Consider the following 22,142-nt stretch of genomic DNA (forward strand, 5'->3'; position numbering starts at 1 on the left):
AGTGTCATGCACCACAAGAAATTGCAAGTCTAACAGCTTTAAAACTCAAATATTAATTACATTCAAAGCTCTGTCAAAAGAACTTTATTCTTCCTAATATAGCTGCTTTTAAGTGCTAGTGAAAAAGGAACAAAACAAATTATCTTTTTGCTGTTTTTATTTCATAGATAATCAAGTTCATTAACCATTGAAAGACAGATAAACATTAAAACTCTTCAGTGAAATAACTATTGCAGCCGATATGATTAACACAATACCATATATGGGTGAAATATTACCATATATTGTACATGTACCCATAATATCATATATGGGCAACGAAATACTATTTATGGTCAACAAAATTCCATATATGGGCAACACAATACCATATATAGTCATCCATCCCTTTCAATGCCATCAACAAATAATATATAGCATTGTGTTAACCATTTCATCTCTTTAGCTCTATTCACTGGGACTTGGCACAGATTCCTAACCAACAATCAGTAAATTTTATTATGACGAAAGGGTCAGGAATTAGTGACAAGTCCCTGTGACTCTATCAGCATGTGATTATCACAAACAACTATTTTTACGAATACACTAATGACGGATATAGGTATCATTCTCTTTACAATATTTACATCATAAACCACAATAAAAGGTCAAAATCAGCAATATTTACTGGCATTTGTTAGCGGTCAGATTCCACACAGAACCATGTAACATTCCAACAGCTAGCTTTCTACCTCACCTAACCCACATATCCTGTACAAAACAGTTTTATTTTTGTCTGGTTTTTCATTCAATGATATTTTAAGACTTCTTTTCTGTAACTCCTAGAAAACATCAAAATAGTACTTAAAATTCAAATTATAACTTTCAATATAAAAAAAATTCATAAAAACATACTTTTGAAGTTCTTATTACTACTACTCAAGTTCAATAATGTATATATTTTTTAAAAGAACCAGTTATAAATAGGGTAGGTAACCCTCTAGTGAACCAGAACATATGCTGATTTTGACCAATCATTGTCCTTTTTATCATCAATAATAAAACATATGTACAGTTGTAGCACTAATTTTGCTGGTAGGACTTGTACTTGATGACCTCAAACAAAATATTACCACGCAGGGAAAGATAACTCTCCAGTTCAAAGGTCAATGTTCCAAATCAACAATAACACATAATATCACAGACCTATAGACATTCATACAACACTCTCACCTTTCTGTCCATTTCTTGGAAAACCCACTACATTTTTTCCCAAACCTAATAACCTTTTGAGGTCTGTGTTCTTATCATATTCAACTCTCCTCACTGCAAACTTTTAGAGTTACTCTCTAAAGATCCATTCCATATTTCACAGTAAGTCCAAAACCCTTCACATTTTGCTGGTCTTGTAACGATTTAAAATAAAATAATTAAAAAAAAAATTAATTATGATGTATATAATCCAGACGAATGAATAAACCGGTCCAATCCATTTAAATGTTACCTCGGTCTAACTAAATACAAGACCTGTAACTAATGGACACAACAAAACCATTGATTACACATGAAACTAAAGAATACAAAATGGATTCTGCATGAAAATTTCCTTTTTTTAAATGCATCCAATTAAAACTGTTTTAAGAAATTTGACTGTGATGTATTTGATTGGACTGCTACTCGTCCTATTATCTGGGTAAAATCCATTCAGCCTGGTATTAAAGGCTTGCTGTTTTCCGGTAAGCACCAGTAGAAAAACAACACTTCAAAAATAACAGACCATCACTGAAAAATAATAGTACAAACTTACTATTTCAGATGACTAAGAGCCAACACTAGACTTTAACAAATAAATGTAAAATAGCACAAACTCACTATTTTTAGCACGAAAACATATGGTATGAATCAGAAATATTCAAAAGTGTTTGTACGACAATGAAAATAAGGACCTGTTGTAGGAAACATTCTTGGATATCAGATGATATATATAACAAGAAGCATAATTCACAATTAATGAGTAATAATGGGCAGATAATTTTGATTTCAGGCCATTTCCTGATCAACATGAAATCCAAACAATAATTAAAACAAAGACATAAACCTTTCATATGATCATGTGTAACTGCACTTACTTTATAAATAACATCAGCTGAATAAATTATATGGATATCACTGTCATGCTATATCATACTGACTTGACCGGCAATTAACTCCTACCGCTCCTCGCAGCCTGCTAAGTTGATATCCCTCAGATATAACCTTGTAATATCTGTATTTCTCACTTAACAATGAACCAACAAAGACAGACATCTATCAAACCATGTAGCTTTTATCATATTTAAGCTGAAAGCACATGACAAAGTGAGTACATTGATGCATGCATATCATTTGAAGACAATATTTTTTTTCAAATTTTTTGTTTAAAAAAGTGTTGTGGTGTTTACAGCTATAATTTTTAATTGAAACATTGAAAATCCAATTTAAAATAACTGGCATTTGCGAAATATTATCAAATAATAAAGCCTGTTGGCACCTTTGCAGACTTTGTAAGATCCTAGTTTTCCAAAATTTATTATTTAGTTTGGTTCTACACTGCTTCATGTCCTTTTAACATCTATGATCATCAAAGGACAGTTATGAATATTTCATAAAATATAAATATATGCAAGGTATCAGTATAACACTATTTATCTACACCATCATCAAATTTTATTAATTAAAAGAAAGAAAATTAACTTTATCATTAAATACCTTGTGTACACAATATTGGTTCTTGATTACTGAATCTATAGATGCCATTCCTGGTAATACAAATTGCATCAGCTTTTTACAATAAATGACATTATGCCTTGTCTCTCACTGTGCACATAATCAGGAAGAAAATAAACCATGAAAGGAAGTTATATATATAACAGAAGTGTCAGTCCACAATAGTGAATAGATCTTGTCAAAATTGAGTTCTAAATCTGAACTCGGAAATCACATCCTTCCTTCCAATTTCAATATCCATCAAGTCTATCAATAAATGATATCATTCCTATGTCAGGCCACTTTACAAATATGTTTGACAAATCTCAACCCCAACCTCCCCTATCCATTTACCCCATGCCCCACCTCCCCTTCCTCCTCTACCCCTCAAAAAAATAGAAAATAAAAAGAAAGAAAAAATCACAATTAAAAATCACTGTTCCTTGAGAACCACATTGTTCCAGTCATTTTGCCACTGTCCATGACACTTTTTTGACTCCACACACAACCCTGCCCTTGTATAGCAAACCTGGCCTTTTCGACAAATCTGTCTCCCTAGTGACGCTTCTCGATCCAGTCACTATCAGTGGCAGTGAGCAGTGCCTGTATGGTCGCCTCAACATCTTGGCCATGTTTCTCCAACAGTTGCTGGTTCAGCTCCCGATTACAAAATCCCATTTCAAATAGCTTTGTCATTGGAGAGTTCTCTTGTTCAGATGCCTTGGCGTTTGGCATCCACTTATCCTTGGGCGGCATCCATTTGTCCTGGGGAGGAGTCCATCCTGTCTTCGGTGGCTTATACTGATCCTCTTTTGGTTTCCAGGTAGATCTGGGAGGGATGAATGTTTTGCCTGGTTGACTAGTGGCTTGCTGTGAACAGTTAAGTCAAATATATTACAGACAATCTAGCAAGAGACATCATTATTTTTTATTTGTTTTCAAATAAGCATCAAAATTGAAAACAGATAAATATTTCAGTATATTACGTACTCAGGATTCAGGTTTTGTTCGATAGAACCACCAAGAGAACTGAACTGATACATTGAATATACTAGAAACTGAAGAGAAATGATTTATTTTCGAGTCCTGGGTTCAAGTAGATGTTTTACAGGAACACACCCTATCTTATATAATCATTCAACAGTTTTAACATCCACTATTACAGCCTTTCAGTGGACGAGCCTTTTCTTCAAGTCAGAAAGTTAGTTGCAGGACTCATGCTGAAAATCAAAACAATACAAAGTTGCATGCAGCTTTCTGATTCTCTAAATTGGCAGTTTTGTTCTTGAATTAAAATTGTTTACTGGTTATCAGACCAAGAACATACGTAAATGACATAATCAATAAACTGTTTATACAAACGTAGATACACTTTACATACCTCAGGTTGGGTTTCAGCTGGAAACTTTTCCTCCTTAGGTTTCCAGGAAGACTGAGGTGGTTTGTATTTCTGTCCCGGCTGACGTGAACCATTCTGAAAATAGTTTATACATTAAAAAGATCAGAATTAATAAAAGATCTTGGAATATTTGAGGTCAGGGTCACTATTTCATAATTGTGTCATTTCCAACCTGGGACTGTGACAAGTGTTGACTTTTGACTTACCTGGTATGTCCGAGCTTGCCAGGTGTAAAAGACCTCTTTACACGTAGTGAGAGCATTAGATGCAGCCTTGTTGGCAGCCTTCACAGCCGTGGCCATCACCTGGTTCACAAACATGTCAGGTGGCCTGCAAAATACAATCATGACATTTATTCTGTTAAGTCTTAAAAATTAGTGTTGGTCTCTTTCTGCCCTGCTTAATAAAATTTAACTTGGTGCTGATTCACACAAGCATTTGATTTTAGAATTTCTTTTAAACTATTTTCAAAAGTTTCCACATTATGCTAAATCAGTATACTACATACAAATAAAATCATAAAAAATAAATCCTTTTTAGAAGTTTTAATAAAATCATTAAGTATTGAACCTTTTGTGATAATCAGGTTCACAAATTAGCAAAACATTTCAGCATCTTAAACAGTTTAATAGTACATGTTGTTTTCTATAGCTTGTTTTAGTACTAAGTATTAAGTATTAACTTTAGTATTAAGGAATAAACTAAAATATATTCCATTAAAAAATTGCTGTCCAACATTTTTGATAAAACACAACTTACACTCCATGTTGACCAGTTGAGTCTTGATCAGTCCCGTTCTCGCCGGTGGCTCCGTTCTCTGGCCTGTCATCAGAAGCTACTCCCCCATTTGCAGGGTGGACATCCACTATGACTGGCTTCTTTGTGTGAGTTGTCTCCCTTTGCTCTGATTCTTCTGAACCACAGCTCACTCCTGATCCAGTGTTTGGGGACACATCGTCATAAACACCAGCTGCTCCTGCAGCTGAGGAATAAACTGTCATCACAGCAGTTTCCTCTGGGTCAACATCCTGTGGCACTTCAGCGGCAGTTGCGGCAACAGCCGGTGGCTCTGCTGATTCAGATTCCAGCGTTTCCTGTTAGATAGCACAACAGCTTTGGTTTAAGTAAACTTATATCAAAAGGGTAATACGTTTTTCAATGATGATTGCTAAAAAATAGAGAGCACAAATTAAGGCACAAATTAATCGGAAATTCAGTTAAAGATAAAATTCTTATAATTAAAGAAACATTTCTAATTATGAAATACTTTGATTTAAACATGGTTTTCCTACCTGTTTGTTGACATTATCATCGACAGGTTTAGGGTCAAGTGGCTGAGTAGGCAAGGCCTCAGATGTCGCAAGAAGCTCATCAACAGATGAACCTGTAAAAATATTTCCAAGATTTGAAAATTGTCTGGGTGAGCATTGCTGATTAATCGTAACATTAATTGAACATTAACCACTTGTAGCTTTAGTTTTGTATATCAGCATTGAATTTTTTTTTGTACAAATCTCTTATTTTCATTTAGTTGAAATGAGATATTCTATCCAATCAGTGATCAGGGTTATTGTTCAAGTAAACATACAACATGAATTGTGTAGTAACATTTAGCAGGAAATGCTGGCAGAAAGACGGGGCACTCATGATAACAATTAGTGGTAGAACGACTCTAAGTATAACTGATAGGTCGCATAATCAACAACAAACAGTAAAAAAGATTAATATACAACTTTCAAAAACCTTTTTCCTAATGAGAACATCAGCAACAGATTTACAGCTTTAATATTCAAAGATGAAAACTGATTTAAACATAGGAAATCTGGTAATTTGATTGTAGAGGAAAATTCAATGCTTTCTTTATGTGTTATAAATATTGTGTGGTTAGTGGTAAAACCACAGTTATGTTTTGTATAAGATTTACTAGTTGAGCTTAGAGCAACATTTCTAAAATTTTGTTGAGTCCAGTTACAAAAAGATATATCAACTATTTGAATCTCAAAAATCACTGACTCCATACTTACATTATTGCTTCAGAAAAGACATTTATAATTCATGAAATACAAGAACAGAATCAAAACTTATTAATATTCTCAGAGCCTGAAACATGAATTTGATATTTCAAGACCTACTCTTTAATCCTGGAACCTCTTGGAGAGTAAAGACGGCGATATCTCTTACCTCTAGGTGAGATTGTATTATGGTTGTCATCTACTTCTTCATCTTCATCTTCTTCCTCCTCATCATCTGTCAGATCATCAATGATAGAGCGCGAGATAACAGGTTTGCTGAAGTCAAAGCAAGCCGGCATTGGAACAATGAGGAAGTCATCATCCTCACTCAGACTCGAGTCATCATCATCATCAGTGTAACTCTTCAAAGACTCTATGTCAACATCGTCTGTATCTGTTACAAACACAAGAGAGATCATGATTGGAAAACCAAAGTGCAATACAACAGTAAGGAGATATAAACCTCCCTGTGATGATATAATAGCATTTCAGAATATGGTGAATTGGTACTATGTTCACAACAACATACCAAGTTTAGGAGCATGAAGGTTGTCCATAATGTCGCGGACATATTGACCAGACAGATGATCCTCTTCTGCGTTTACCTCAGCAACGTCAGCATTGACTACTTCCACACTGCTGCTTGCAGACAAAGCTTTCAGATCCTCCAGCTCTGGAGCTGGGGACTTGGGTGGGGTCACATCTACAAAGAGAGTTAACAAATTGACAAAGATTTCTGGTATATGCACTTCAGACTGATGTAACAGAGTCCCGTTTTTTAACATTTTAAGTAATATGTATCTCTTAAACCTGATTAGAAACAATTCTCAACTTGATGACACCAGAATCATTTGTGTCAGATCAATTTACTATATGTAATAAATCAATATCATTTGTATACACCACCAGGGTCAAACCTAAAATATGTAAAAGAATCATAGATTCACAGTTAAAACATCACAATTAATCTCCATAAAACAATGCTAGGTTGTCCTTGTCACAACTTGTCCAAGGGGGAACATTTCAAATGAAACCACCATGTCAGCACATAGCAGCAAGCATGGAAGCTGTCATAAAACTGGTTCACAGGGATTAAATTTTGAGAGACACCAGCTTATAAAATCTTAACAGTGTGCAGTTAGACATGTTAAAACAACTATACGCATAAATAGACAAGCTTCCAAGAAGATTATAGTTTACAGTATAAATATATGTGCTTCCCTTTAACGATATTGAATATTGTGAAGCTAAAATCTTCAAGCATAAAGCCCTGTGTGAACGATGTATGGGAAGTAATTGTTGCCACTGAAAATCTAGTATAACCAGATCACAAGTAGAACAGTCTTACTGTATCAACCCAGACAATATGTGTAAGACATAAATGTGCCATTCTATGTAAATCAGAATCTGATCAGATTTATAGAACTTCAAGATAAAGGGTAAATATGAATAAAATGTGTTGAGATTCTTAAGATATGACATTGATTTGAAGCACACCAGGACCAGATGACAGACATGAGTAACAGTATATCTTACCCCACCAAAATGTGAAGGTTTTTTATGATTACAATTACTATTGAATTTTTTTTTTACAATGTACCATTACTGCCATAAGCTGAACGTCTATTGCTAACTCACCAAGGGGTGTGTTGTTGGGTGTGGCAGTCTGTGACACTTTGTGGCTTCCCCTGTTGGCTAAATTTAGCAGTTCAAAAGACATGAGGTCCTGTCCAGCTTCACTGGTCACAGGCTGCTGACTCTGATCCAGTTTCAGTTGTGCAACTGCTGCAGCAGCTGTGCTTAGATCCTGCTCTAGTTTGACTTTGTCTTCATCTCTGACCTCTTCAACCTTGACATCTTCATCATTGACCTCTTTATCCTCCGTTTTTGTATCAACTTCCTTTTTGATGACAAACTCTTCCCGAACTGTTAGCAGTTCCTCAGTTTCCTTTCGGTCAGTAAAGTGTTCAGTCTCTTCACACGATTTCTCCATCTAGTAAAAATAATGGGCCATATGAAATATCAAACATATGACAGACTAATTTGATCTTTGTATAAGCATTGCCAAATAAATAATTCTTACTGTATTTGAACATTTCTATTGAACCTATATGTAATCTAAACACTTCCGTATTCAGACCTCTTTACACAGATGTCCTGTTGAGACTCAATTCATTGGGCACACATCATTATAATCATGTCTTCTTTTCCACATATATTGGAATGACAGAAAAAGACTTCTGTTTTGATAATCTGTTGTTTCACACTAGAATGTGACAAAATACTTCAAAACTAAAACATGTCCGCATCAGTTTTCTCAGACAGAAACAAATATCAATGAAATAAGAATCATTTCAATTTTTGAACTTACTATCAACATTTACTTTCCAGTTTGGTGATAAATGAATATCAGCAATGTATGATTATTGTTAATTTAATGTATTTCATCGCAAATTTCTCTCCTGCAAATCAGTCCCCTCTCCACTTGTCAGTCTAACAAGAACAGGAGCATTGCTCCATTTAAGACAAAATTATTGTTAAGAAGCAAAAATAAGAATCAAAACGCTTATTATACTGCTAAACATGACATTTCTTACTTGTTGCTTGGATTCAACATCATTCAGAACGACGACATGATCCAGCTTCAGTGGTTCTTCTCCTGTTGGTTCCAGAACTTCTCTAGGAACCACACAGATCATGCACAACAAGCGGTGCCCAAACTGTTTTCCAGACTGGGTCATCTTCCAATGGCTCTGATATTTACCTGAAAACATATCAGAAAAAGCGTAACAGTTTATAAGTCATATCTATAACTGAAAGTGAGCCTTACAGTAAAAGATTCTATTTATAAACTGCTGTTAGCTAATACTTTGTTATAGACAATTAGAGAAAAAAATATTGCATTAATTTTCCTACATGACAGGTCTCTGAACGTACATTTTTCACTTCCAGCATGTGAGACGTATAATGAAGTCTACAACATGGGTGTATATGTTAAGTTATCTGATTGAAAAAAAAATGTGTTTATATCTATCGATATTAAGTTATCTGATGGAAAAAAAAAGATTAATGTGTTGATATCTAACGATATTAAGTTATCTGATGGAAAAAAAGATTTATGTGTTTATATCTAACGATATTAAGTTACCTGATAGAAAAAAAAATGTGTTTATATCTATTGATATTATCTGATTGAAAAAAAAAAGATTAATGTGTTGTTATCTGATGGAAAAACGATATTAAGTTATCTGATGGAAAAAAGGTTTATGTGTTAAGATCTAACGATATTAAGTTATCTGATGGAAAAAAGGTTTATGTGTTTAGATCTAACGATATTAAGTTATCTGATGGAAAAAAGGTTTATGTGTTTATATGTAACGATATTAAGTTATCTGATGGAAAAAAAGATTAATGTGTTTATATGTAACGATATTAAGTTATCTGATGGAAAAAAGGTTTATGTGTTTATATGTAACGATATTAAGTTATCTGATGGAAAAAAAGATTTATGTGTTTATATCTAACGACTTCACTTTCTGATTGTTATTTACCGGGTTTCTCTGGTGCAATTAGTTCAACAGAGATATCAGCTTCATCACCAGGAGCCAGAGGTAAGACCTTCACATCCTCATTGCTGTTGAGGCTTGGGAAGGATCCGTACACCAGGTGGAGCTGTAACAAAATAATGATGATAATTAACACCACTTGTTAAAACCTTTGTTTTCTAATTTGATGACATTGCATAAGTTTCCATTTCAAATGAGACTGACGACACAAGCTTTAGAACTTTTCATTCATCAAGACGCTGGAGAGATAAAACAAACATTTTTTAACAAAAATCATGATTTTAATTATCAAAGGACTTAGATACCTTTTCAAATAATCTTAATGTCATCTACTAAATATCTAAACTGGAACTGTTCTCCCTGTATATACCATCTCAATAACGTCATGAAGTTATGAAATCTCCATGGAAACATAGCATTGCATGGTCATTTTACATATCAAGTGTTCATATAAATCCGACAGAATCAGTATTATTAGATTGATAACAAGGTAATTGTATGGCGTGAATGTTTACTAGTAAGTAAATCGTTCCATTCACTTGTCTCTGTTCAAACAAATCTGCACAGAAATCATTTAATTAAACATCGTAATTGACTGGATCCACTACCAAAAAAAAATACTAAGAAAAAAGTTTTTAATTTTAGGATGAATTTGGTAATGTCAAGACACAGTAGGTTAAATGTTGATTAACACACTCTGAATTTAAAATGGAAATTGTCAAATTCTGTGATGATAGAACTGTATCCTCATTACTGAATACCCCGAGGGATAAGATAAAGGGACACAAGTTGATGCCAGCTTTTATACACATCACTTACCCTTCAGATATTTTAATTAATAACACATGTTTATTACTTTCTGCATATTTTTAGGGTCTTAGCGACATATATCTAGTTACTTTAACTAACCTTAGTGCAATCATTCCAGGTACGACTTCCAGTATTTTTCATGCGCCAGGTTTTGAGGAGTTTAGTTCCTGGCTGGACTTTGGTTTCATCTGGGATGGTCACATCATACAGCAAAGAGGCATCAAATCCCATATGTCTGAAATACGATATTGTTTTATTATAAATCAGTATGAGATTCATATTTCGACAAAGCTGAAGGGGACATCAGTAAATATGTATACTCCACAAAGACGTCAAATCGTTGAGGAATATGAACAAAATAACAAGTTTTCGATGTCAGAAGGTAAAACTATAAAAAATTTCTTTTCTGTCTCGCAATTCAAATTTCAAACATGATTTAGTTTCAACAGGTGGAAATATCATCTTTATCTCATTGGCCATGCACTGTGTATAAAGCATAATACTGATAACGTCTGTTGTTATATATAAAGTCATAAAAACACACGACAAATGGGACTATTTTTCTCCAGTATTTGCTATATAAGTACAACACATGATACTAAATACAAATTGAAGACTAAATGACAGAAAATCTGAGCATACCTTCGGAGAGGAATTTCAAGCCTCTCTCGCTTCAGTGGTTCGTCACGCTGGGTGTCAAGTCTGCGTTTAAGAAGCTCTTCCTTCCTGCGTTGTTTATGGAGCAGCTTTTCTTCTTTCCTCCTCAGTCTTTCCTGTTTGCGTGCTGTTTTCTCTTGTATCCTACACCAGCAAAATTATGTTAGAAATACTACACATTTATTGCATATTTCATCCAGTTTTGATATTATACAACTATGTTCTCATAATTACAAACACTATTTTTATTTCCAAAGTATTGATAATGAACACCATTTGTCTCCCTTAAATCTGATTAAAATTTTCTGTAAGAAGTGTTCTCCATTACCCTCAAATGAGGATAACATACACCCTAAATTAGTGAAATTCAAGGCTTGTGCCTCCGGTTTTCAAGCATTCTCTAATGTAAATATATTGTAAACCCCCAGTTTCAAAAGGCAAGGGAGAAAATTGTTTGTAAGATTATCCAATAAAGAGTTATCTATCAATCAGATAGTGTTTGTTAACAAAAAATCAAAATTTTCCTAAGTTCTCACTTGTCAAACTTGGTCTGAAGGAGTTCTGTCATACAATCCCTGTTCACTTGGTCACGAGTTATTGACTCCTGAATTAACTCCTCTTGTGGAAGTTTCTCCCTCTGACGGTACAAAGTGGCCTTGAAGAGAGGAGCTTGTAGACGAAATTTAGCTGGTTTCCGGAGCTTCAGGAACACATGATCTGTGTTATGAATTCCGTTTACAGCTTCACATTCTTCACAAAGATCGTAGTCAATGCAATTACTGAAAAAATAGATATTTTGAAACACAGTGGTTATAATCCTTCGTATAATTTTAAATCAATTAGCAAATTTACTCATTAGATAGAAATCTCACTTTTCATGATTCAACATCACAATTATATAATGAAAAGTTTACATATATATATCAAACACAGTATACAATAATTTTGAGAAATATTTTTCTCGTTTTTTTTTTTTTTTTTTTGCATTTTTTTTACCTGGTAATTCTTAAGCAATAACTCAAGATTTATAACTGAATCATTTACCTTACACTAAATACTTACCAACACTTGTATCGTACTCCCAGTATGACTCGATCACAGAAGTTGCAAATGATACCTTCATGGTAATATATTGCTAAAATAAAATAAAAATAGAAAATTGAACAACCATGGCCATTAATCTTTATACTGATAAAGCCAGAAATTCTCATTCATTAATCAGAACTTTCTACAAAATGGACCTGTTCAACATTTCCTTTCATTAAAAATGTTGAAGGTTAATTACAAAAAAAAAAAATCCTCTAGAAATTGATTTCATGCAAAAATAAAAATCTTGATCAAGTTTTATATTGAATATGAGTTATAGTAGATGTGACAAAGAAAAAATAAGAGATCTGAAGATTTATTGAAAACAAAAATCAAAATGTGCAAGATAAATCAATTGAAAGGATCAGATGTCAATCAAAATGTAGTAATGATGACTAACGATGACTTGATGGTATTTCTGTTTTAGGGGTAGTCTCCCCTTGGAACGCTGTTGGTGAGGTCACAGCAGGGTCAACTTCATTCGGTCCCTTAACTGACTGGATGACAGCACCATCTAGCCCCTTGAGGACATGGCGAACAGTCTTCTTTGTGACATCCTTGACTATCTCAGTTCTCAGTTCTGTTTTCAGCTAAATCAAAAAGAATGCTTGGAATATAGATGTGAATTGCTATTTGCACCCACACCTCCATCTTCTACTTTGATGAAAATGGAGCTAAATGCAAAGTTCAACCAAAGATATAGCTGGTAAATTTTGGCCAAAAAGTTCATAAATTGACTGAAGCATTCATTTCTTGACATGAACACATTACTTTTTGTTTGTCCTTAAGCTTTGAAGTACTGATGTGAAAATGGTATGTGATACATTCCTTTCTTTATATATTTTCATGAAATACAAATGACATTCCTTTCACAAGTCAATAATTACTGCCAGAAAAGAACCTTGGCAGATGTGTCCATGATATGCATCGTGAAAATTTTCATTAGATTAAAAAAAAAAAAAAGACGAGTGAAAAAGAAAAATAAAGAACATAATATAAAAGTAATACGTAATGAATATATGAAATAATGTATACCTGTTGCATAAATTTGACAAAGACTGAATATGGCATTGCAACTTCATCAGATTCGCCAGACTCAAGGTCCAGAGTCAACTTCTTGGGTTTTGCACCTCTGTCAGCACTCTGGGTCAATCTACGGGATTCCTTTGTCAGTTTTCTTGTCTTTATCTTCTTGTCAGCCTTTAAAAATCATCATATATGTTTAGATTCCTTAATATTGCCAAATAACAAAGATGTACAAAAAAAAAATTTCAATATAGATATATTTAATAAAATTATGACTTCGATTCAAATGTATTCACTTACAACATCCAAATTCATATATAAATCTTTTAGAAAATCTTCAATGCAAAAGTGTTGTATACATATCAAAGATAATAACTGGCAACACCATTGAAAACACAAGTCAATTTCATCTTCATTTAATTTGAAAGTGGATCATTATTTATTAACACTTCTAACACCTTGTAAACATTGCAATCCTGTATCTTTAAATCTGTATATCAACTGTGTTCATACCTTTTTATCAGCAAGGCGTGATTTGTTCTCAGAAATGGTTGGAAGGAGTGGGGTTGTTTCTCCCGTCTCATCTACGACATCCTGTAGCTGTGGTGCATTTGTATCCATCCTGTTAAAATAATTGTATGATATATTAAGAAATATTAGATAAACTTGTTTCTGTTCATTCTAACATATAACTACATCCACTGCATCGCAAAAAGAATATTCTTGTACAAGAAAAGTCCAATTTTGATGCATGCAGTACATCTTGAAATCAACATTTTCATGTTTTAGAGCAATCACTTTTGTCTTTTTTTAACATGTGTAAGTATTGTAAAAACATTTTGATGAATTCATACTCAGTCTTCAGAAACTCACATTTCCAAAATGGTCTCCAAAGGAATTTCGACACGTGTTGTTTCAGTTGTCTCACCAGTAGCATCATCAACATGTATGATTGTTTCCGACATTTGTCCATCAACATTTAACCCCTCATCATTGACCTTTGTCCCATGACCGGTGACTTTTGGATCCTCAGGTTGTTCTGTTTGTTTCTTTTCTGTGGTGGGTTCTGATGGTATGTTTCTGGGGACAATCCTGTCTGGTTCACTGTCAGGTCCCAAATCACGCACTACCAGGTGTAAGGTATTAGAAAAGCTGTCGGAAATCTGTGGAAAAAAAAGAGGCCAATTTGTCTTAATGGTCATCTGAATACAAAGAAAGAGGCCAAACATGCCTAAAATAAATTGATCAATTACTCTACAGTAAGACATTGTTGGTTCAAAAAAACATTTTCTTCAAACTTGAAATCATATTCTTTAGAAATGCCCCCACATAAATGCCATTACTCTGAACCTATTGCTCAATAAAAAAGAAATCTTAAGATCTAAACTCACTTAACCCAAGAGATTTTAAATATAGGTCAAGGTCAATTATTTGTACAATCGGTAGCTCTCCATCCACTACTCCACTAAATAATAGTAGTAAAGAACCAAAATCAACAGCCTGGATCTTTTTTACCGTACTTATTCGGATAAACGCCTGGGGACATACAATTTCCTAAGCAAAAGCGTTTAATGGAACACAAAATTTCAGACTCAGAAGGTCGCTATATAGAGTCTATAAACACTGATGTCATGTGTAATGCTTCAAACATTGTTAAAGAAATATACAAATGTTTTGGCATTAATGTAAGAAATTGCACTAGTATAAATATTGTCATTGTACTCATGGTGACAAGTACTTTGTATGAAATGACAATCACACTCTCATTGCATGTATGCCAATATATATCATTAAAAAGATATCAATCTATAGTCATTCTGATCCCAACTTGGCATTACACTATCACCATGTCCGGAACCCCAAAAAATGTGACATTTCCTTTAAATCTAAAGTTATCGCATATGTGCAAGAAAAGAGAAACATGTTGCGACTAATGTGTTCCTATAGACAGAAAACAAGTGTGACAATGGTGTCAAAACAAAGAAAAATTTTAAAATCTTACTGATACATCTAAGCATTGTAAAGGAGGTGGAAGGCCTGTTTGATATGATGATATCAATAAAAACCTGACAAAATGGCTGACTGACAGACAAGTCAGTATCCGGGTAACTGGGAAAGCTTTAAGCCAGTCATTCAAGGCTTTCTATGGGTGGTTTACAAAGTTCAAATAAAAGACACATTTCATTTAGGTAATCTAACTGCGTTGCACAACATACTGTTTCTCTGATTGCATTGACAGGTTTTTGAATTTTGTACTCCAGATGCAGTGACTCTGAGAGTATCCTGCTAGGTTTATTGCAAATATGGAAGAAACACCTGTGTGGTTCGACATGCCAGGTCAGTCAATATTAGCATAAAAGGGGAACAAAGAAGTCTGTGTCTATAGTACAGGGCATAACGAACAAAATTACGGTGACTGTAGCAGCTTATGCTGATGGCACAAAATGGCCCCTCTCTTACACTTGCCTGGAATTTGTCCCCTACCCAAATGTGACATCCCAAGCAGTATTGTCATGTACATGTATGGGGTGGAAGCAAAGTCATGGACAAATGAAGGAAGTACTGGCTGAAGAAAATCTGGGGTGTTAATAACACTGACAGCCAACTGTTAGTATGGGACTTTTTAAAGACAAGCTTGGAGAGCTGTATGATGAGTGGTCCTGTGGAGAAAACCAAAGGGGGAATCACAAGGCCTCATCTAAAGCAGTGTCATGGGTCAAGGCAGTATGGGACAGTATTATTCCCATAACTATCTGGAAATCCTTCAAAATGCTGTATTACAAATTCACTCGAGGGTAGCAAGGATGGTATTTTCCAGCAAGACTCTGATAATGAGGAATTTGAAGGCTTTACAAGAAATGACCTCCAGGCTACAAATGATGTTTTTGAAATTTTTTTGTGTGCATGTGCCTAATCCAATCCAGCTAACAGAAAGTGAAAGTGAAAGTGATGACATCTAGGACAGTAGTTCATACGGCACTCCCAGATGTTAATCTCGTTGATTTTATAGAAATGTAAATAGACATGTGTTTTTCACTTTTAGGATTTAATTGCTCATTGGATTTTTTTATTTTCCTGCATATGTATATATGTAGATATTTGGCACAATGTAAGTTTTGTGATCTTTGTAGGGGAAAATCACTGAGAAAGGTTTGGGAGGCGTGTATTAGAGACAGGGCATTTAGTATAATAAATTTTGTACTGACAAGAAGTCGTTTGAAAATTTTAACACATCTGACCCCTGTGACCTTCAGAAAGAGAAAAGGTTAATCAAATGAACAAAATTGGTAACCTTTCATCCCAGCAAGCTTCAGCTCAATTATCAGCACTCTGAACTTATTGGTTATTGAGAAGTCATTTAAATATTTTTACACATGTGCCCCCTATGACATTGCAAATATGTAGAGGTCATTCATTTTAATAAATTTGGTAACCCTTTATCCCAACATGCTAAAAGCTCAATATCAGCACAATAGGAACTTCGATTATTGAGAAGTCATCATTTAAAGATCTCAACACATTTGACCCCTTGAACTTCATCAAGGTCGTTCATGTTAACAACTTGGTTGTCTGCCATTCCAGTATCATACAGGCCCATTATCAGCACACTGGGCCTTTTGATCATTGAAAAGAAGTTGTTAAAAGATTTCAACATATCTGACCACTGTGATCTTGAAAATAAGTCCAAGTCATTAATTTTAACAGGTGTGGTAGCCATTAATCCCAGCATGCTACTGGCCCAATATCAGCACCCTGGGCCTTTTGGTTTTTGAGAAGAAGTCATTTAAAGATTTTGACATATTTGATAATTGTGACTGATAGTGAGTCAATGTCAAAAATATGAACAAATTTTGTAGTCCTTTATGCTAGCATACTACACGCCTAATATCAACACCCTGGGCCTTTTTGTTATTGAGAAGAAGATTTCAACACATCTGACCCAGTGACCTTGAAAGTAAGTCAAGGGCATTCATTGTAACAAACATTGTTGCCCTTAATCCCAGCATGCCACAGGCCCACTATCAGTACCCTAGGCATTTTGGTCATTGCGAAGAGGTTGTTTAAAGCTTTCAACACATCTGACCCCAGTGACCTTAAAATTGGGTGAAGGTCATTCATTTTACAAAAATACACTTTATCCTGTCATAAACTTAGAACTATAAATCTTTGTAACGTCAGTGGGCTTATTACAAGTCATCAATATAGCATTCGTCCAAAGTGTTATTGTATTTATTTGAATAAAATCATCCCTGCATTTTTATCCACTATTTTCTGCTGAAATAAGCTCATACCTGGAAACAATTGCAGTCCATACAGATATTGCTGTTCTTAAATTTACAAACAAATATATCATTTTAATGTCCTGTATTAAGCCGAACATCTGACTATGGAAAAGAAGGAACATCCTGGCATTCTGGGCTTATTACAAAAAAAAATCACAGTATATGTACAAAGACATATAATTTATGTAGATTTTCTAAAAAGTGTTTATCAATGAATGCAAGATCCTTTCACACCAATGAGGAAATATTACAAGTAAACTACTTATCATGTTCTTACAATCAGAGAGGACTCTATATTTTCTTCCTGTTTAAAACTTTTCTGTACATACACTGACACTCTGTATGCTATTTTTGTTCAAGTATCATTCCTCTTCCCTAAAAATGAAGTTTCTGATTTTTTTAAAGTATATTTTCTCTACATCAATACTTTCATATCCATATTTATTTGTCTCTTAAAATTACAAATTTGTAAAGTAACCATAATTTATAAATCATATTTGAAACCATCAATAGATACTTACACGAATTGCTTCTTCAAATTCCTCTTGACTACAGAAGGCAACCTGTGTAAAAAGGTGAATTTGATATTTGAATATTAGATGTAGCTTCATTTCATAGTGAAATACATTGTACTAGGCTATAGTGATATCTTTAGTACAATTGCTACCCTGGTTTGTCTATGGATTAATCAAAGTGGAAATTCTTATTTTCACCAAGCACAGATATAGCCATTTAAACACTTGTCATGTACATAGTACAGAAACAGATACATATGGACAGTACAGAAAAAAATACATTGTACACTGTGTAATATGATAAGATAAAATCATGAAATCTCATTTTTGTTTAGAGCCGATTTCAATCATTATTATCTTCTGATATTATATTATTTGCTTAACGAGGAAAGGATTTAGTCATAGGTGTTAGAAATATACCAATTCAAAACTAATAATTTGTAAACAAATAAAAAATGAAATGTTTCCATTGATATTGCTACAGTTTATGCAGCATATCATACACAACTAATCTGACTAAAGAAATTAAAAAATTAAATTGTAGACATGACCAGCACACTTTATACCCAATCAAATCTTGTTACATACATGTAACTTTGCTCAAGGAATAAAGAAATGCAGGATGACATCATTTGCAATATTTTGCGAACACGGTGTTCAAAAATAATGAAAATTGGTAAAGCAGCTCTCTAGGTTACAGTGCATGTGGTCCAGTATCGAATGTTGCGTTATTGCATCCCGATGTCTTCCAGGGAAAGCACAAAATGGGAAAATCTCATGCAATGCAGTGTTGTGACATTAAGATACACTGCTCATCATATCATTAGGTCATCTTCATAAAGACACATCATTTTCTGATATTGTGATTAATTTCTGATAGCATTAAACAATGTCATGGCTGATGGAAGTTAAGTGAGGTCAGGCCATTGCAATGATTATGAAAGCTCAAAGGCAAATACAGATTGCAAGACATTTCAGTGTCCATTTTACACTATAGAATGTCTTGTTAGATGTCTAAGGGACATGTGACATCAAAATATCCCTCATTTTCAAAATTGGCACCTTACTGCCACTGAATCTGCCCTTCATAACATAGGTACTCATATTCATCCTATCCATGCAAAAACTGTAAGGAAACAATTGAGAGAAGTTAGTCTGCAGGCATGTCATCCATTTATAGATCTGTCCCCTTCTAATTCTCGTCGCCAGCATCGTATGGTTTGGAAGGTGGCACACAACCCCCAGAATATTCCCACTGAGGCAGTGGAGGCGGGTTTTATCTACTGCCCTGTCGCGGTTCACCCTGTTTCCAGCAGACATTCGACATCATGTATACAGGCATCATGGAGAACGTTTCGCCAATTGCTGTGTAGTTGTGGGGAGGAATCTCACATGGAGTTAAATCACCGCTGGTTGTGGAAGTGAGTAATTTAACTGCCACTAGGTATAGAGTTGAAATCCATCAACCCCATGTTGTCCCATTATTGCTGCAAAACAATCTCACATTCCAGCAGCATAATGCTCGGCCTCATGTATCGAGGATCTGTCGCGACTTATTCACTAACAACAATATCCATCCACTGGAATGGCCACCATACAGTCGCGACCTATCACCTATTGAGCACTTGTGGGACCAGCTAGAAAGACAGCTTCAATGATGCCAGCCTCCTGCACTTGGTCCCAACTGAGAGTAGCCTTTTTGGAAAAATTGGGCCAACATCCCAATGAGGAGGATAAACTAACTCATAAACTCCAAGCCAAAGAGAATCGAGGCTTCAGATTTCAGATTAGAGTTCTCTTTCCGTTCCCTTCAATTATTCCTAAATCACTTACCAGATACAAATCGTTGATTTTGCAGTTTGTTCTGTATGGATTAATCTTCATTCTTATTTAGAAACACTGAACATTATACTCGGTGTCTTGCCTAGAATCATCTAGTTTACACTGCATTACCTTATCCCTTGAGTATATATTCTGAATACTTTTGTTCCCAAATGTAAACCAGTTGATTAATACACCTAAGATAACATTTGAAATCTTAACAATAGTATTAACTTACATAGTCTCCTTCTGGGTCAATGTAAAATATCTGTACATGTTCACAGTCATACTGAGCCTTCACCTGGTAACAAATGCAAAATGGTTCATATACATTATTCAAATAAATCAAGTTGAACAGGAACCTGACAGTATTACAGCTAGCCTTTTTTTTTTTAGATCTTTCCACTTATTTTAATGTCCATATATGTAAATTCACCCCTACATTTTATGTTTTGTGAAATATCTGTGATTAAACTGAGAAAAAAATGAATTTTTACTAAGTACATATTTACTAGAAGACAAATTTCAAATTTAACATACTCATGAGTATTACTGAAATGAATTTTCACATTAATTTTTCATATGAATTTGTCTTTTATAAATTATTCAAAGTATGATCCCTTCATTTTCTGAAGGGAAATTCCTTTTAACTTTGATTTTGCCTTTTTTTTTTAGTTAATTTTCCTTTTTCAATCTTAGTATGTTAACAACACTTCAGAAACAAGGATATTGATTAAGTAAATCACTTTAGGTCATATTGGACTTTGGTTTGTTGATGAACACCACCAAGCACCATATAAAACATTTTTGTAACAGGCTGGTAAACATATGTACTTCATAATGTTGCATGTACAACACTTTTAACATGCATTGCATTAAATTAAAACAACTACAACTCCAGTAAAAAACTTCACTAAACTTGTTTCATTTCAAAAAGATGGTTGCAGATCTTCATAATCAAATTAATTATTTGAGAAATCATCAATAAATAATGTCGAAAAACAAAAAGGTGCTGATACTTAAACAATTTAACCTGAAGGTTGTCAGTTGAATTCTATGTTGCCTTTACTCATTAGAATCTTATTTAATGCTTTTCAAACGTAACTAACAAAATCATTTCTTCTAGATCTAGCTGCAAATTGTAATTGACCCACAGTTGACTTTGATGCCATAAATAACCATTTACTTCTATAGATTTAAATGATTTAACCGGCGGTTCTGACGCAAGATATAAGTATTTGGAGCTGTCTCGCTATGATCATAGGCTTTGCCATATGACCATGACCTCTCTTTGCTATAGCTTGATATTATGTCATGGTAAAAATTCTCACTCACGGTCAGCAGAAAAAAGAAAATCGATTAGCTTTGAAAATATCTTGATAAACACTATGACAACACAAAATGTATTTCCAATTGACAATAACTTAGAATGATGTCTATATAGTCTTGACCAGATAAACATTCTGAATAAAATTTACAAGATTTCATCCGTTTCCGCTCTTACCATTGCTTCTAGGTCCATCCATTTTGTTTGCGCTGGCAAACAAAATATTTCTGGGGCTAGACTTTCTCCTTCAAATTTTACGTTGAACACAATGTCCTCCATGTTATTAAGTGTATGTCAAGTCACTCTGGCTACAAAAAATGAAATGACATTGGCATTTGTTTAGTAAGTTCCAAAAATAGCGTTGATTTAAGACGAAAATTCACGTCATATGGGTATGAGTTTCGAGTTGTTGACAAAATGACCTCATCACCACACCAAAACAATAGCACGTGACCTCTACAAAATAGTTCCGCATATTTTGATGTAAAATGCCAGGTTCCTGTTAATGACATATATAAAAAGAGCTGATCATCGGGGATATGAGCTGATTAATCAAACCGTTCGACAAAATTCAACTTTTATTTCCCGAAAAAGTTATTTTAATTCTATACGTGTAGGAATTTCATACTAGTAACAAGGTCGTGTTGATATTAAGACATTACGTTATCGGAAGTAGAATGACGACATTTATTACAAATAAAACACTAAACATTTACATAGGCTGTTGAAATTTATCACCACGTGTATAACAATTATGTGCTACGTTTTTATTTCAGAATGATCAAGAAACAACCACGTGTAACTAATGACAGCAAACTATCGATGTACGTCATTCCGGAAGTTGTAGGTAAAGTATATGGAAAGTGAAAGAAAACACTTTTCCACAATTAAACGTTACTTTACAATGGCATTTGGA

General features: G+C 34.2%; 1 protein-coding gene across 1 annotated transcript; it reads right to left on the minus strand.

Moving 5' to 3' along the window:
• Positions 1-139: 139 nt before the first annotated feature.
• Positions 140-21,625, minus strand: LOC132545947 (next to BRCA1 gene 1 protein-like). The gene is made up of 21 exons (XM_060209628.1): positions 21,404-21,625; positions 20,138-20,200; positions 18,085-18,126; positions 14,154-14,443; positions 13,794-13,902; positions 13,290-13,454; positions 12,655-12,844; positions 12,231-12,303; positions 11,705-11,947; positions 11,154-11,312; positions 10,611-10,746; positions 9,687-9,807; positions 8,733-8,899; positions 7,774-8,128; positions 6,665-6,838; positions 6,305-6,529; positions 5,416-5,507; positions 4,883-5,217; positions 4,330-4,453; positions 4,106-4,198; positions 140-3,594 (listed from the first exon to the last, which is right to left on the minus strand). Exons 1-21 carry the CDS (start codon positions 21,503-21,505, stop codon positions 3,280-3,282), a joined length of 3,573 nt encoding a protein of 1,190 aa, XP_060065611.1. The 5' UTR covers positions 21,506-21,625; the 3' UTR covers positions 140-3,279.
• Between the last annotated feature and the right edge of the window lie 517 nt (positions 21,626-22,142).

The sequence above is a fragment of the Ylistrum balloti genome, unplaced genomic scaffold (genome assembly GCF_031769215.1).
Source record: "Ylistrum balloti isolate Yb309-2 unplaced genomic scaffold, AGI_CSIRO_Ybal_v1 Utg369868, whole genome shotgun sequence".
NCBI classification, from domain to species: domain Eukaryota; kingdom Metazoa; phylum Mollusca; class Bivalvia; order Pectinida; family Pectinidae; genus Ylistrum; species Ylistrum balloti.